General features: G+C 47.3%; 1 protein-coding gene across 2 annotated transcripts in view; it reads right to left on the reverse strand.

The window, feature by feature from the left end:
- Window positions 1–3,202: 3,202 nt before the first annotated feature.
- Window positions 3,203–16,076, reverse strand: part of MAD1L1 (mitotic arrest deficient 1 like 1) — a 350,409-nt gene continuing 337,535 nt past the window's right edge. For both annotated transcript variants that reach the window (XM_041401934.1, XM_041401935.1), the window contains exon 18: window positions 3,203–4,269. In XM_041401934.1, the coding sequence (XP_041257868.1) occupies window positions 4,111–4,269 (159 nt within the window). In that variant the 3' untranslated portion in view covers window positions 3,203–4,110. The remainder of the gene's footprint in view (window positions 4,270–16,076) is intronic.

A 16,076-nucleotide genomic window follows, 5' to 3' on the forward strand; every position in this document is an offset into this window, starting at 1 on the left:
AGCCAAGAACTGTTTTAATGTAACCAAACTCCAACACAGATTTCCATCAATTTTGCAGCAAACCTGAGTCATGAAATTAAAAGTAGCATCAGCATATTTCCTATTAGCTATGGTTCCTTTTTCAGAACAGATCATACATTCCTACCCTATTTTTCTAGACACTTGTGTCAATGCGATATCATCAGATGCCGTTCAGTCTTTCCTCTTAGCCTGAAAAAAGCTTTCCTGTTGGGAAGGATGGGATTTTAATATTTAAAAAAGACATCGTGAAAAAGCTTTGCTGATTTTTTATTTATTTATTTATTTATTTAATATCCCTCCCCTGATCAGAGTGGGTGCATTTTGTAGCTTTTAAATATCATGCAAGTTTTAGCAATGCTGCTATTAAATCTGAATCTGCTGTCACAGCAGGCAGCAGGAATGTGATTCACACCAGCACAGAGAGCCTGTTCCATCCTCCCCAGCTCCTGTCCTTAGCTACAGACACCTGGCATCAGACACCACCATTGTTTTCCCAACGTCTCTGAACAGCTAAGAGCTCCAACAGAACCAATCCTGCCCTGGCTGTGCCCTCTCACACCCCGAGCAGCAGGGGTCTGGCATCAGCTCGGTGATGTCTGAGGAAGGCTCTAGCCTGTCACCCCCTGGGTTTATTTTGACAATTCTGCCCATCAGCCCAGCTCACACCACTCTCAGCTGCCTCTGAGCCCACTGCTGGGCTGGGAAATGAAAAGAGCAGGTACTGCTCAGTGTTTGTTTGGAGTGAGAGAGGGGAGCAATGGAGAACTGACAGCATGGCTGGCACTTCAGCTGCTCAGGAATGGAGGTGGCTTCTCCTTCCATCCATGCCCTGTTTCTTCCATCCATCCCTGCTCTGCTCCTGCCCTTCACTCTCTAAGCACACACCTCCATCATGGCTCCAGTGCTCTTCCCCCTTCTCCTTCCCTTGCTCCTATAGTGTTACATGGAGAAGATCCAAAACTAACATCCACAAACTCCAAACTGCTCATGGCTCATCCCAAAAGGGTTTCCCTGGTTCCTTCTCATGCATCGCACACTTCCAGGACAGCGCGAGCAACACGTGACGACACCAAGAGCCAGGAGACACAAAGCAGGTGCAAAAGGCTCCAGATTCAGAGATGTGCCCTTAGGAGAGGCACAAATCTGGCAAAACCTGCCTTAGCCCAGAGCTCTGCTGCTTCACCCGACAGCTCCGTGCCCGTTTGGTGTTTGTATATGCACACAGATGCACAGGGCTGATTTGCAGCAGAGCAGGGACTCACGAGCAGTTTGAGTGAAGGGAAGCTTCAGGCAACACTGCAAACAAGACTGTGCTCTGACACACACATACACACACACAAAAAATCCTGCAGCCATGCACCAGTAAATCATATTTCACAGCCTACAGCACATAAACCCAGCCAGTGTGCACGGAAACCCAGCGAGCACACACATGCTTGTGAGCGGTCCCGCCTCTCCCCTCCAACCAGCTGAAAATTTATTATCCAGCTCCCAAGATTTTCTAAAAGGCTTTTCCACAAACAGGACTGGAGCTTTGCAAGTGATGAGCCAAACCCAGATGGGACTTGTGCCCTCACCACCTGGGGTGGTGGCAACTGGGATGTCTTTGCACCGCCCCAGGGGGCTGCACTCATGGAGCGGGGATGCAGGGGCTGGTGAACACAGTGGCAGCACCTTTGATGGGCTGCTGAGCCCATGTAGCTCATAAAGAAAGGAGCAATCACGGTGAAATTCAGTGTCACAGTTATTCCTTGCAGCTCCTTCATGGCTCAGACAAGCAGGATAATGACAGAGATGGGAGCTGCTGTGGTACCACGTACAACCATAGGTTTGTGGCTTCATCCTGAATTCAGTGCTGGAACTAGAAATGGAGGAGTTTCAGCTCCTTTTCTCCATGGGCCACAGGTGGCCCAAGTGGATTTGCAATGGTCACACCTCCACATGAAAAACCCCCATGTACGAGCCTTAGAGATGTCAAGCTTCCCAAAAATCCCAGTTTCATGCGAGCCCTCACTGTGGAGCAGCATGCCATGAGCAGGGCAGGGATACTGCTGACCAAAGCAGGACAGTCACCCAGCAGCTCCCAAGCCATGGACAGCTGCTGCACCACACCAGCACACCCAGCCAAGCACCCATCCTCACCACACACCTCTCCCAGCCATGCTGCCATATTAAACTCAGTTGAACAAATCAGTCTTGCTGGGAGAACAGGGAGCAGAGCAGTAATTCATGTCTCCTCCCCACTGCAGGCATCTCGGAAGCCTACTGTGTGTTCTCTCCCAACTTATTATCCTCTCACTCTCGGGAGGCAACTTTCCAACGGGCAGAACGTGTTTTCCCTTGTCGCTCTCCAGCATCGCTTCTCGCCTCACCTGTGTTTTGCTAAGATAGAGGGTTTATTGTAAACTTATTAATTACTTCATTTCTCCTGCAAGGAGCCAGGAGAAAAATTTTCCGCGGCAGCCAGGATCTGCTATTGTGTTGGCGGTGGAGCTGAATGCGGCTGACGTCATGATTCATTTTCCCCATGACTGGGGAAGGCGACTCTCCGTGCCACGCCGTGCATATGAATCAGGCAGCCTTCCCCTGGCACAGCATGCCCAGCAATTCATCTTCCACTGGGACTTCTTCAAGCAGAAGAGAAAATGACAAACTTTTGCTATTGCGTTCCCCTGCAGAGAGGAGAGTTGGGGAGATGGGGGCTGCAGCCTCCCCAGATCTCATGTTTGTCCCTCCACTTCTGATCAGCAGCAGATGGGGTCAACAGCAGATGTTTTCCATGCCTGTAGACACATCAACAGGTGACTCCAGCAAGCCTGGCCAACCCTACAGTCACTGCAAGTATCTCAGCTAACTTTCTATCCTGCTCACTGCTACCTTTTCTCCAAGCCTAGGGAGTGTGCTCCTGCTGAAATCAGGGGGAAATAAATATACACAGAAGTTTATAGCAAACTGATTTGGTTTAAGGCAGCCGGGGTTGGGACTAAATGATCTCTAACATCCCTTCCAACCCAAACCATTGATGATTCTATAAATCTATGAATGAGACTTGCCTGGAAATACAGAGGTAATGATGTCCTCCCTTTGTGAAGCACATCAGACCATTGATGTGCTCATCCTCTACATGTGGGAGAGCAGAGCTAGGCACAAACTGCATCCCAAATAAGAGTCATACACCCAGTTTGGGCAGTGACAATTTATTGTTATGACAGAAGAGCTACACCCATTATAACACAAAATGTCAGGCTTCTGGGGACGCTCCACCCTCCACAGAGGGGAGGAGGAAGGAGACCTCCCAAAACAGATACCTACAGGGTGGTGGCAAGCAGCAGGCTAGAGCCACCAGCATTGAACACAATGGAGCCCAAACTGCTCCTTTCCATTTTCTACAGTCCTGAGATAACCAAGTGCCCTAAAGACTCAGTAAGGAACCAAAAGCACGGCAGTGACTGAGCCACAGAGGTGTCAACACAGGTAAAGGGGCTTCAAATGGCCATTTATGCTTGTGCTTGTCTGCTGAGTGATGGCAGACTCAGGTCACTGATATCTTAAAAAGAATTTCAAACTTGCTGAGTTTGCAGCAAGAGACTTCCCCTGGGTCTCTGTCCTCAAGGACCAAGCCCTTGGCTGCCATTAGAAGAGGACAACCATGCAGCAGGAAGCACCAGCCTGATGCAGGTTTGTCTCTTTGTTAGGGCCCAGATTTAGGGAATCCTTTTGGGAAAAGCTGTGAATGATGATGCTGGGGCTCCTCAAACCAGCAGTTCCTACCATATTCCCAGACAGATCCTGAGAATCTGGGTAGTGATGAACACATGGCCCAGTTCAAAGGCAGGGATTGGATCCTGGCACAGGAGAGCCCTGGGATGAAGCTAGACTTGCCCTCCCACAGGAGGAAAATTATGCTTTTCAGAGGAATTGGTGGGATTTGTGACTCAGCATGAAAGAAGGGGGAAGAAGGAGTTCCGTGCAAAACAGAAGCAACCCAATACCACAAATTAAGGGTGGTGAACAGGAGAATTTTTCCTTGCTACCTCAAGTGTCCTGCCCAGGAGGGCCAAACCCTGGCTGTCAGCTGGCAGTGGGACACTAAGCGATGGTCTGGCGGCTGAAGAGGTCGAGGGTGAGGGCGCTGAGGAAGGCTGGGATGCTGTCCTGGCGCAGCAGGTGAAGCTCGATCAGCTCCCGGATGGTTCGCGAGAACTCCGTTTCCAGGAGCTGCATTTTTCCACCAGAGGAGCTGGAGGCCTAAAGGGAAAGAAGAACAAATCCATTAATGCCAGAGGGTTTTAATTCACCTTCCTGACACAGGAGCTGTGCCACCCTGAAGCCTCCTTTGGCACGGATCTGCCTGTCACCAAGGACATGCCATCTGTCAGGCACGTGGCATTCCTGAGTCCTGCATCCCAATGTCCCCAGGCAGGACCCCGTGAGCCTTCCCTGGTGACAAATGTGGCACTGGGGAGATGAGAGGTTTGACCATCCTGGAAAGAGCCTGTGCTGCCAGCACAGAACAGAGGTGGCCACATCAGGGTCACTGTTACCAACACCACCCAGGGTGGCAGGAGTTCTGCACAGGGGTTTTCTCTCCATGAAAACATTTATCTCTGAAGTCATGTCACTTCTGTAGGAGGGAGCAGACCTGTTCCTAATTAGCATAATTCCTTCCCAATGAGTACTGATCCACCCTGCATCCCTAAACTGTTTAAATCAGCCTGGCAGCACACAGCTGAAACCTCCAGAGGAATTATTCCAGGGATGCTCTCAAGAAAATAAGGAAACTCAACATGTGGGAAGACACTACAAATCTCCTGTAACATATAAAACAAGCAAAAAAAGCTAAATGCAAGAGGAATAAGGAATGCTTGAAGCCTCTCCTGCCCCCAGAGGCATGAAAGCAGCTTGTTTATTAATAAACAGCAAAAGCATCACAGTGCAAATGCTAATTTTTTTTTCCCCTGCCATTTTCCTCTTCAAAATACTCCCATTCCTAATTGCTTTGCAGCTCTGCTTCCTGTCAGAGCCAAGGTGGGACAGCATGGGTGGTGCCAGGCATGGCTGCCAGCCCCCTCCTCAATCAAATGATGCCAAGACCCAAAGTGGGAGATTGCCATGGGAGGGGAAAACATGGCTTTACCTGCTGAGAGCCCCAAGGAATCTACTTCCTTCCAATTCATGTTTTCAAGAGCCTGGATACATTTGATTATGAATTCTCCATGTTTGGGTCACTTTGGATTGTGAGAAGTGCAAGGTACAGAGCATGCCCCTGCCATCCCTGAGCCAGGCAGGGAATCAAAGCAAGGTTTTCACGTGGAAAAGTGAATTAACTTTTGTTTAGATCTTTGATTTGGCTGGGCTGTTTTTCAGCAAATCCCGTGCTTTCATCAGAGCTACCTGATAGCTCCTGTGCACCTGAGGTACCCCTGGCCCAGATCAAAGAGGGAAGAGATGGCAGGTGAAGGAGCCAGTTGGAGGCATCAGGAAGGATGTAAATTCCCAGCCCACGTAAAGCCAGAGGTGTCACAGCAGAGCAGAAGCACAGGAGCTGGGTGCTGTGGCAGCAGCACAGGTTTTATTTTGCAAATCCCCCCCCAGATTCAGCTGATGAGAAGTGCCAGTTTTGGAGGAAGGTCCGAGTATTATGAATGCATCACTTGTATCTCCAGCTCTCTCAGTGCCGAGCTGGATTCATCTGAAATGGGAATTCAAGCTCTGTATGAAATACAAAGCCTCCCTCGCAGATTTAAAACACTCTTTGGGCACAGAATTCATTTCCTAAGTATTTACAAGCAAATCCATTAATTGGTTTACTAGTTTAATTAATTAAAGTAAATTCCTTAAGAAATTTAGCATCCAGTGCCAGACCATTTGCTTGTGTTTTATGACCTCAAAAACAGAGCAACATAAATATTTTAAATTTCCTCTACTTTGAGCTCACTGGTGTAATGGGTGAAGGCTACATTTGAATATCTTCTCTTTTTTTAATGAGATTAATTGTAGTTTCTCTCTACTATTCTTCATAAATGAAGTTTCCTCCTGCAGCAGAGGCAGAAGAATAATGTTCAGAGACAGTTATGTGGATAAATATGGTGCTTCTGAGAAGATTGCTATTTCCCATTGACTTTTCTCAGCTGTCAAGGGAGGCACCATCCTCCCTCTCACCCCCACGGCCTCTGTCTCCCCAGGAACTCTAAAACATCAAAGAAAACCCCCAAATGCTTCCAAACCCCAGACATCTCACCCAGGTTTCTTATGATTGCTTCTGTAACAGGCACAAGGCAAGAAGGCAGCCACTTGGAAAAAAAGCAATTCTTCCTCTGCCAGTAGATGTTTACATGTGGACTTAGAGGATGTATGCATTTGCAGTGCAGCTCATTCAATCTCACACTGCTTTAAAAAAAAATGGGGAAATTTTTTTCCCCCTAGGAGTGTTTTAAAATTGCTATCATTGTAACTTTTCTTATTATTTGTTTTTATTGCTTTTTTTCTTCACCCATCTGTTCATAATGTAGTATAGACTGGGATATATAGATAGATTTGCTGCTTTGGGTTCAACAGCGGGAGTACCTCTGCAGCCTGTGCTTTACAAATAAAGTGATTATATGAAATAATAGCAATATGTTCCCATTAATTCACAGGATTTCTTTTCAAAAGCCAGCCTGCACCCTGCTTGGTGCACTTACTGGCAGAGAGGGAAGTGCCCGAGGCAGGAACAGGAGCGAGCAGGGGATCAGAGCCAGGCAGGGGATGCACAGGGGTGTGCAGGAACTGAGGGGGAGGACATGGGGGAGATGTTCTGCTGAGTGGATGCTGCAGGCTCTGGTGTTCCACACCATTCTGGATCAATGCAGAGCATGCCTGTGGTTCCAGCTCTAAAAGCTGTATTTCTGAAAATATGAAATATGAAATTTCCAGCAGTTCAAAGCTGCAAGGGCACTCAAGTCCTTCTCTTCACTGTTCATAGCTGGGATTCCCTCCACCCATTTTTAAGATAATTTTTTTTTATTCATAAAAGTCTCAAACTTCAAAGGCAAGCTCCTGGACATTCCTACTGCAGGTGCCAGCACAGATCAGCTATTCACAGCACACTCCATGTATTGCAATCACCTTCACTCTGCTGATGCATTCCCTAAAATTCTAAGCTTAGATGAAGCCAAAAGCTACCCCAGCCCATCTAGGAATAAAATGCAAAGCTGAAAGGAGCACAAACAAGTGTCACTGATCCATGGGGACAGTCCATGAGTGGGAAGAGGGTGAGAGAGACCAGAGCATGTTCAAACCCAGCCCTGACTGCTCTGTGCTCAACACTACCAACATCACTGCTACAGTGTGCTGTTGCTCTTAAAGAGAAGGAAAAAAAAAAAGCAAAGAAAAAATAAAGAAAAAATAAAAAAGCATCAACATTTAGAGTCAAACTGAATACATAGGATCAAAGGAAAAGCTGGATCTGTGAGCATCTCCATCCACCCCAGAGTCAATGCATAGAGGAGTCAGTGCAAGAGGACACTGGGGACCACCATTATGCTTCACTCTCCCTTTCCCCTCTGTGCTGGGCCACACAAGTGCAGTGCTTCACTAGAGATGTAAATATTCCCTCCTAAACCTCAGTTTCCCTGAGCACAGGGCAGCAGCTAATCACGATGAGAATACCATCTCTCAGGTACTCTGTACATAGCTCTGTATTGGTTTCTTCTAAATCATGGGAAAAGTCTGTCTGGCTCACTAAACTACCAAGATTCAGGTCTCTGTTACTCATTACATACTCTGTACATAGCTCTGTATTGGTTTCTTCTAAATCATGGGAAAAGTCTGTCTGGCTCACTAAACTACCAAGATTCAGGTCTCTGTTATGTTTTATTCAGATCTCAAATACTTGCAAAAGGGAAGAGTTCAGCTTTCACTAAGCTCCGTTGCCAGTTTAGTCTGATTTAAGGGCTATGGGGACCTTTTCTAGAAAAGCAAAGGAAATCACTCTTTGCCCAGTGTTACTGCACACCCAGCTCTGCTGGCCTAGGTGGGATGTCACTCTGGTTGTAGATTTGAAGGGTGACAGCCTGTTTGTCTCTCGCAGGCTGTGCTACCCCACATCAACCGGATCAGGGGACAGACCTCTCTATATTGCAAACCACAACAACACAGGTCTATTTAGCACAGAACAACATGAACCTGGAGTAGCTGCTCTGAGAATGGAGCTGTTAGCACAACTGTTTCTTCAGGGGAATCAAGATCAGCAGCCACCTGCCAGAAGGAAACATCATAAATCTTCCTCTTAACTCTGGAAACCAGTAAATTATTCAAGGCGTTATAGTTCAGATATACATGTAAAAATCTCTCCAATAACCACCAACATGGTAGAAAAGTGGGTTCTTCTCTCCATCTCAGCAAGGAGCAGACAATGCAGATGATGTGGAGGGGCAACAGCCATTCCCAAATGTCCCCTGTCAGGGGATGGACCTGCAGCTGGATGAACTGGGCTCATAAAACTGCAATACATGGACTTTAACAGGCTCTCTTAACTACTGCCACTTCAATGTAACATGGACAGGACTCTGTCTGCACTGCTGCTGTAGAGATGGCTCTTTGCACCCGTGCTGCTGTTGCACACAAGCCTTTCCTGAAAGCCAAGAGCCAGCATTTCCTTCTCTGATTGCTCCAGCTGCCGAGGGGGGCCTATGTGAAAAGTGTGACAGTGTCTCCTTTAGTCACTGACGAGCTACCACATGGCTCAGAACTGCACTCTCACCTAGATACACTCAGGTTGTATTTTCTTGTACACCCGTTTCCTCTTCTCTCTGACACATTTTGGTTGCTAAAAACAATGGCTCCAAAAGTGCCCTCGGTTATAAACTGGCATGCAGTGTGAGTTTAATCACACAAAGGTTGCTTCTTGAAAAATACAGGTTGAGCATTAGACCCAAGGTCATGTAGACCTTCAGACACTGGAATATGACTGAAAAGGGGGTAGCTGCACACCCCAAGGAGAGAGCTGGCTTGGGGACTTGGTATCATTAGAAAGTATGGAGCAGAAATGTAGAAATGGGAAAATTCTGGACAACATGAATTCTATACCACAGAATTCTATACAACTTGAGATTTCAAAATGAAGTAAGGATTTTCTGCCTCTGATTTCCACATGAGAAAGCACAACTGCCTTTGGGGATGCAATCCATGCAGGAGATGTGTTCCTGCAACTTCAAACACACACATCCAGTGTCGCAGGTGGAGTTCCTGAATGGGTTTTGGCAAGCTGACAACAGGGATGGTGGAGCTTTGTGCCAGGCACAGCAGGCGACAGTTGCGTCTCAGCTTGGGAACAAAGGAGGTTCAAACACCTCCACAGCACGCAGAAGGATGAAGTCCAGGGCTTTGGCAGGGCTGCCAGAGCCACCCCTTGGCGTGGTGACAAACCTTTGCTTTGCAGATGCTGCTTGGCCACGCTCTATGGTAGATGGTGCTTTCCAAGGCTAAGATGTATTAGGGGTCAAAAGGAGCAAGTGAATCATTGCCTGGTGACATTTATCCAGTGAATGTATCTCGAAGGCCCCATCTCATCTGCTCTGTTCCTTCCATAAATCACTGTCTGTGCTGTGTCCCCACGGATGCCAGCTCTGAGTACACACAGCAACCAGCCCCGTGTGTGCAGGGGCACCTCGGCTTCACGCCCAACACTCCACTGCTTCTCCCTGCCCTGTGCAGGTCCACAGGCTGCTCCAGCACTATGGGCCATGCTGTGGCCTCTCTGCCTGAGTTCTCACTCCCCCTTTCCCTTCTCCTTGTGGTGCTCCCCATCCTACCCTGAAGAGTGCTGTGCTGTCCACACCGATGTGGGCTATTCACATGTGCCCATGAGATCGACCCCTTTGGCAATTTGCCTTCATCACACGAATCCCTCAGACCTCCTCTTCATGTGGGGCAGTCACTTGCTCTTCCCAAAGCCTGACTCGGGTCACTGATATCTTAAAAATAATTTCAAACTTGCTGAATGATGAGATGTTTGCAAGAGCAAGAGACTTTCCCTGGGTCTCTGTCCTCAGGGACCAAGCCCTTGGCTGCCATTAGAAGAGGACAACCATGCAGCAGGAAGCACCAGCCTGATGCAGGTTTGTCTCTTTGTTAGGGCCCAGATTTAGGGAATCCTTTTGGGAAAAGCTGTGAATGATGATGCTGGGGCTCCTCAAACCAGCATTTCCTACCACATTCCCAGACAGATCCGGAGAATCTGGGTAGTGATGAACACATGGCCCAGTTCAAAGACAGGGATTGGATCCTGGCACAGGAGAGCTCTGGGATGGAGCCAGCAGAAGCCCTCAGGGTTGGCTGTTCCAAGTGATCACCTCCCAAAAGCTCCACAGCTCTATTGCTGTGTGTGCCTCAGAGCCTTGGGCACACTGCTGGTCCTGAAACCCCCTCAACTCCCTGACACCTTCCCCATGGCACCCACGGCCTCCCTCAGCACCCTCTGACACCCACAAACCCTGCCACAGTCCAACAAACCTATTTGAAATTTTCCTTTAAGAAGCTGCTGGCTCTGACCTTTAAATGAGAAAATCCTTTTGTTTCTGCCTCTTGCTTCAGATGCCAAGATTTTTCTAAATGTCAAAGGCCGCCTTGTCCACGTGCAGATGTCGAGGGGGGAAGCAGTGATGCTGAGGGGGCTGGCACCCTCTCTCTGGGTCTGCACAGCTGATAAATCACCACTTCAGATCACCCCAGCCAGCCAGACAGACAGACAGACAGACGTCGGGAAGCCAAAAAACTGGAGTGCCCAGAAAAAAAAAAACAAGGAAAAAACCAAGGAAAAAACCAAGGGAGAAATGTGTGTGTGTGTTTGTGTGTGTGCACATGCAGAAACTGCCTGCTGAAGTTATAACAACCCAAACACGAGGTTTTGAGATTTAATTGCTCAAACTTGGCTCTCTCGGGTGATGATATCATTATCAAAATACCCCAATTGAGTTATGCCTCACCAATCAATCTCCCCTAAGCATCATGCACTGCTCAAATACCAGGTCCCAAGGTAGCCTCTAAATCACTTTAATTACAGGCCGTTCATTTAAAATTAGGGAAATATTAAGGAAAGAAAAAAAAAAACCAACAACACAAAATTGAACCACAAGATGTGCTTATGGCTGGAAATATTTATGAGGTTATTTAGCAAACTGTTTACTGGTCTCCTTCTTTCTTTCATGGTAACTGGCAGGTTCCAGCTGGCCTGACAGGATGCCTGCCCATGGTGGCTCCTGCAGGATGTGCAGCACTTAATCAATCAGGTCACCTCCCTTTCACAAATACCATTCCTTGTCTGCAGCAAAATTCCCCCCCCTCTTTAATATCCTCATTGTAACCCAAAGAAGAAAAGCACTTCCTTATAATAATTGTTTCTTGCCAAGACCTCTGACCTCTGTGTCACCAGCTTGGTATATAAAGTGAATTTATGAGGCAGACAGGGATGGATGCCTGTAAAGAGCCTTCCAGGAAATGTAATGAAAAAGCTGCTTTTAGCTGCTGAGCAAAGAAAAGCAAATGCCTGCCAATGCCAAGAAGAAAATTGAATGCTGGGATGGGGTGAGAAACAGCCCTGTGTGCACTGAGATTTATAGCAAACATTTCCTTTCTCTTTCTTATTATTCAACACTGAGATGAACCACAACCCCAGAATGTCTTTGGAACAAGAGGTCAGCTCAGATACTTCCATCTTAATCAGAAACACGACCCAGGCACTGTGTATATGAGTGGCAGCAGTGATGGGTCCAGGATGCTGCACCAGCTCAGCAGCAGAGGAAGCAGAGCAGGCTGTGCTGCACCAGCCTGTCCCCACAGCTCCCTGTTTTGATCTAGGCGAGCTCTCCTGCACCTCACGTCAAAAATGAAACATAAAAAAGAGCAGGGATGTGTGCTGAAGGGCTGCACCCCTCTCTGTTGGGGGACAGCTGCTGGTGTTAATCCTGGGGGACAGTGCTCTGTGCAGCAGAGGGCAAGTCAGCACCTTCTTTCAAAAGGTTTCTCCTACAGGTTAATGCCCTTTAGACTGTCAAATGTGATGCCATAAAAATAAGATCAAAGGCTTTAAAATAAGGGAAGCGTATTTTTTGATTCATACTATTACTATTTTATATCTGAATATTCCTATAGAGCTTTTCATCCTGGAAGACAGGTCTTTGAACTGCTGTGATTTCACCTATCACTGAGGAACAACCCCCGGGGTAAAATGTGACAGCTATTATCAGGGTGCATTAATGTTACTGAACAGTTCAGGACAGACAGAGACAAATATATCCAATTTAAATCATAGGATTGAAGAACTACTGCTCAGTGTGGATTAATACCATGCATTTTCCAGAAGTGCTTTGAGAGTTTTTAGAGAACAAGTGCAGAAACTAAAATTCCCCGTTTCATCTGTAGGATTCATTCAGGCTCCCATCATTATGCTGCAAATTGAACATTGTCAAAGAGGGAAGATGGCAATGTAAATGATTCACCTGTGGCATCTACTTTTGCATCCACAGATTCTGATGGGATGTCCAAACCAGCCAGAAGGAGACTCACCCTGTGGAGATTTACTGAGGTGATACCTAAAAATGGTTCCACTGAACACATGGCTGGTGAGAGTAAATCACAGCAGACTACTCACATCACAGAGAATGGAAAATCACATGGGATGTCACTCTAAACTAATACTGGCAGCCAGCTGTAGTCAGAACTCAAGCTCATAAAGTACAAGTTTTTAACAGACTTCAAATCTGCTAGATAGAGTTCACCAGCCAAATATGCTTATAAACATCAAGCATGAAAGAGTAGAGATGGGAACAAGGCATGGAGCTCACAGAATTTTTCCAACCCCATTCCATATAAAAACCCAAACTATGGCATTAATCCTTTAAAGCCAATACCTCCATAAAATCTCAGGATCTTTACAAATCAGAGTTTCTCCTTGATACACAGGGAAGCTGTGCTGCTCCCAGAGCCATGGCTGTCTCTGACCTACAACAAATCCCTTTGGAAAGAGCAGCCAAACGTGTGTTATCCCAACTGCTGTCACACCACACGTGGCAGGGCTGGACCACTCCAGCACCCCGGCTGCAGCTTCCCAACCATCTGTGAGGTGACTGTGTTGGACTGGTCAAGCTGCAGAGTGAGTAGCTAACAAGCATTAACAACATCTAGCCCATGTGTTCTGTCTAGTAAAATGCCAACCCATCTGTCTGTAACATCAGTGACTCCACAGAAGCCATATGCAGGAGAGACATAAATTAGGGACTGAAAAATCTCCTGTTACTTTCTCTGCAGTGACTCTGCAAGTTGTCACTGGGAAGGAGAGGGACTGGGTGTTTGTTAAGCTCTGTTTTCCCAGCCAAATCTCAGGCTCACGTAGCTCTCCAGCCCTGCCATGCAGTTTCTGGTCTGCCCCTGACCATGGTGAACATGGCTTGGGACAAAGTGAAAAGTAGCTGCAACTCAAACCAGGCTCCAAACTGGTCCCCCAGGAGAGCCAGCAGAAGGCAGAGAACTTGAGGGAGATACCAGGGACTGGCAAGTGAGCCCAGCATATAAGAATCCCTCAGTTAGACAGGGAGCTCATTAACCAGCCAAGCTGCTTATCACATTCCTCTCCATCTCCCTTGCTGGAAGCTCTCTGAGCTGGAAGGAACAGAGGAGCAGTAAACCAAGAACATGGAGTTTCTGGAACATGAGAAAGAAGCACCTATGGGAGAAATGCAAAAAATATTATCTGTGTGGGCTGTAATTAAGACTGCCTGTTCCCAAGGCAGGCAGATACTCCACTTGTGAACTGCAGCTGGGGGCATGAGGTCTGTTAGAGAACACAAGCAGCAAAGTCTGCCAAACCTTGCCATCAGTGAGAGATGTCTTGAGCCATTGGGAATTTTGACAGCAACTTTTGAGGCTACAGTGTTGCCTGGGAGATAGGCATCCCTTCCCCAAAGCAAACCACTGCTCCCTAAGAGGCAGAGCTTGCTGGAGCCTTCATCCCTCACTGAGTCACACCAGACATGCACTGTTCCACTGCTTGGCTGCTCCTGCATCATAGTCCTGCTCAGAAGCCTCTGCCTTCCTGTCTCTGGTATAGAGCAAATCAGCAGGAAAGTGCCTGCACATGACACAGTGAAAATAGGTCACACAGACCTCAGGACTCACCAGCTGCCAACTGGAAATGAACCCCTGAGTTTGCGAGCTGGGCATCTCACCTCGTGTGAGAAGGAGGGAGAGTGCCTGGGGCTGCGAATGGTTAAATGAGCAGAGAACACACACCTGGGAGGCACATCTAGAGCGACTGCTACTCTGCTACGTTGCAGACGCCATCATGTGATCAACATATTTATCCTCATCATCTTTTTGGTATCCTTTTGGAAGTCTTGCCACAAGTGGGGTGGACGGAAGGCTAAAGAACTGAACAAGGTCCTGTGACCAGTAATGGCTCAAGGGACTGTAAGTGATAAACTTAATGACAAGCAGACAATTAGACCTTAGCCCTGTGGCTGAGGCATGGGACAGTATATGGAGCATGTCCGTTCCTGGCTCATTGAGTTTGCAAGGCTTGTGGAGGAAGGAGTAACAGATGGACCTGATGGCAGATTACAGCTGAAATTCTCACCATGTTATTCACTACCCTCTTCTAGCTCTTGTTTGTCATAGTGTGGCACCCTGGGCTAAAATGCAGGTTCAAGCCTTACATCAAGGAAATTTGTGACACATATTAGTCACCTCTGTGCAGAGCCAGCGCTCTGCACTGCAGACCAAAGCCACTGCTCATCTAAGAGCAAGAAGAATTGCCCAATAATTACCCCTTCCTGTGGGACCGTGTGACTTGCTTACAGTTATGATCTACCAAAGTGGAATTTAAGTGTTGGTTCTGGGAATAACATTAGTTGCCATTGCAACATCAGTAACCAAATGCCACGATGTTAGTGTGAGTTGAGGAAGGTGCTTTTCCTGCTGTCGCTTTTTTGCTGGCTCACATTTTCCTTCGTTTTTCTTCATTTGAAATCGCTGTCATCAGCACGAGTGCCAGCAGGACCAAAGTAAGCCTGAGTTGTCAGTACCCAGCAAATCAAAGAAGGAACTTGATTCTGAACATGCAAAATTATTTTCTTGTGTCCTCAAGAATGAGTTTTAACCCTTAACAGCTCACAATCCCACATTCCTCAGACTGCATCTATAGCCACAAATGGAAGTTTATACTCAGAAGATGTTATTATTTTTATCATGGAGCTGATGAATATAGGTAATTCTATTTGTGGAGTTACTCAACCAGACTTGTAGTCCATAAGCAGGAAACCTTGAAGAACTAGATAGTAGGGAAACCAGTCTACCGGCCTGTGCAGGTTGGGTATATTCAGTCTTCTTGAAATGGGCTTTTAATGGTAAAACGCAATGTGAAACAAAGGACTCCTCTCTCCTTGAGCAGGTCTGATCTCACCATAAGAAAGTCCACGGCTCAAGAGACAGAGGTTGCAGCTAAGGAGTGAATAAATAGGGAGATTTCACTATTCACTGAAACAGCAGGAGAAATTCTACTGTATCCCTTGAGGGGACACTCATCCCTTTGGGCTACGACACATTTGCTGAAAGCTCCTGCTGTTGCTGCCTGTGCTGTCACTTGGCACTAAGCTCCTGAAGAACATGGCAAGACAGCACTGCTGGTTCTCATGTCTGTATGAACATGCTCCTCTCCCCGAAGGGAAAAGGAGAGGTTTTGTGTTTAGCAAGTGCACCATGTTCGAGCAACCTCTGAGGAACCTGCCCGGGGCCCCGGGCCTCCCCATCTGACACACATCTGACTGGTTGTCTCTTCCTGCTGGTGTTCTCCCACTGATGTGCTGCCATCCTCCAGTCATCTCCTTTTGCTGCAAGTGCAGGGGGGGGAAGAGATTTATGCAGACACCATGTATGCAATTACGAAAACAGAAGACAAGACACCCGGATATCACACAAACTGATGCATTTTTGCTGGCAGGCTTTTTGCATGATCTGGTAACAGCTGTCATGCTCCAGCTTCTCTCATCTGAGCTCTGCTACCACTTCAGCATCCTTCCACA

This window comes from Onychostruthus taczanowskii, unplaced genomic scaffold, assembly GCF_017590055.1.
Source record: "Onychostruthus taczanowskii isolate IOZ18803 unplaced genomic scaffold, ASM1759005v1 scaffold19, whole genome shotgun sequence".
NCBI classification, from domain to species: domain Eukaryota; kingdom Metazoa; phylum Chordata; class Aves; order Passeriformes; family Passeridae; genus Onychostruthus; species Onychostruthus taczanowskii.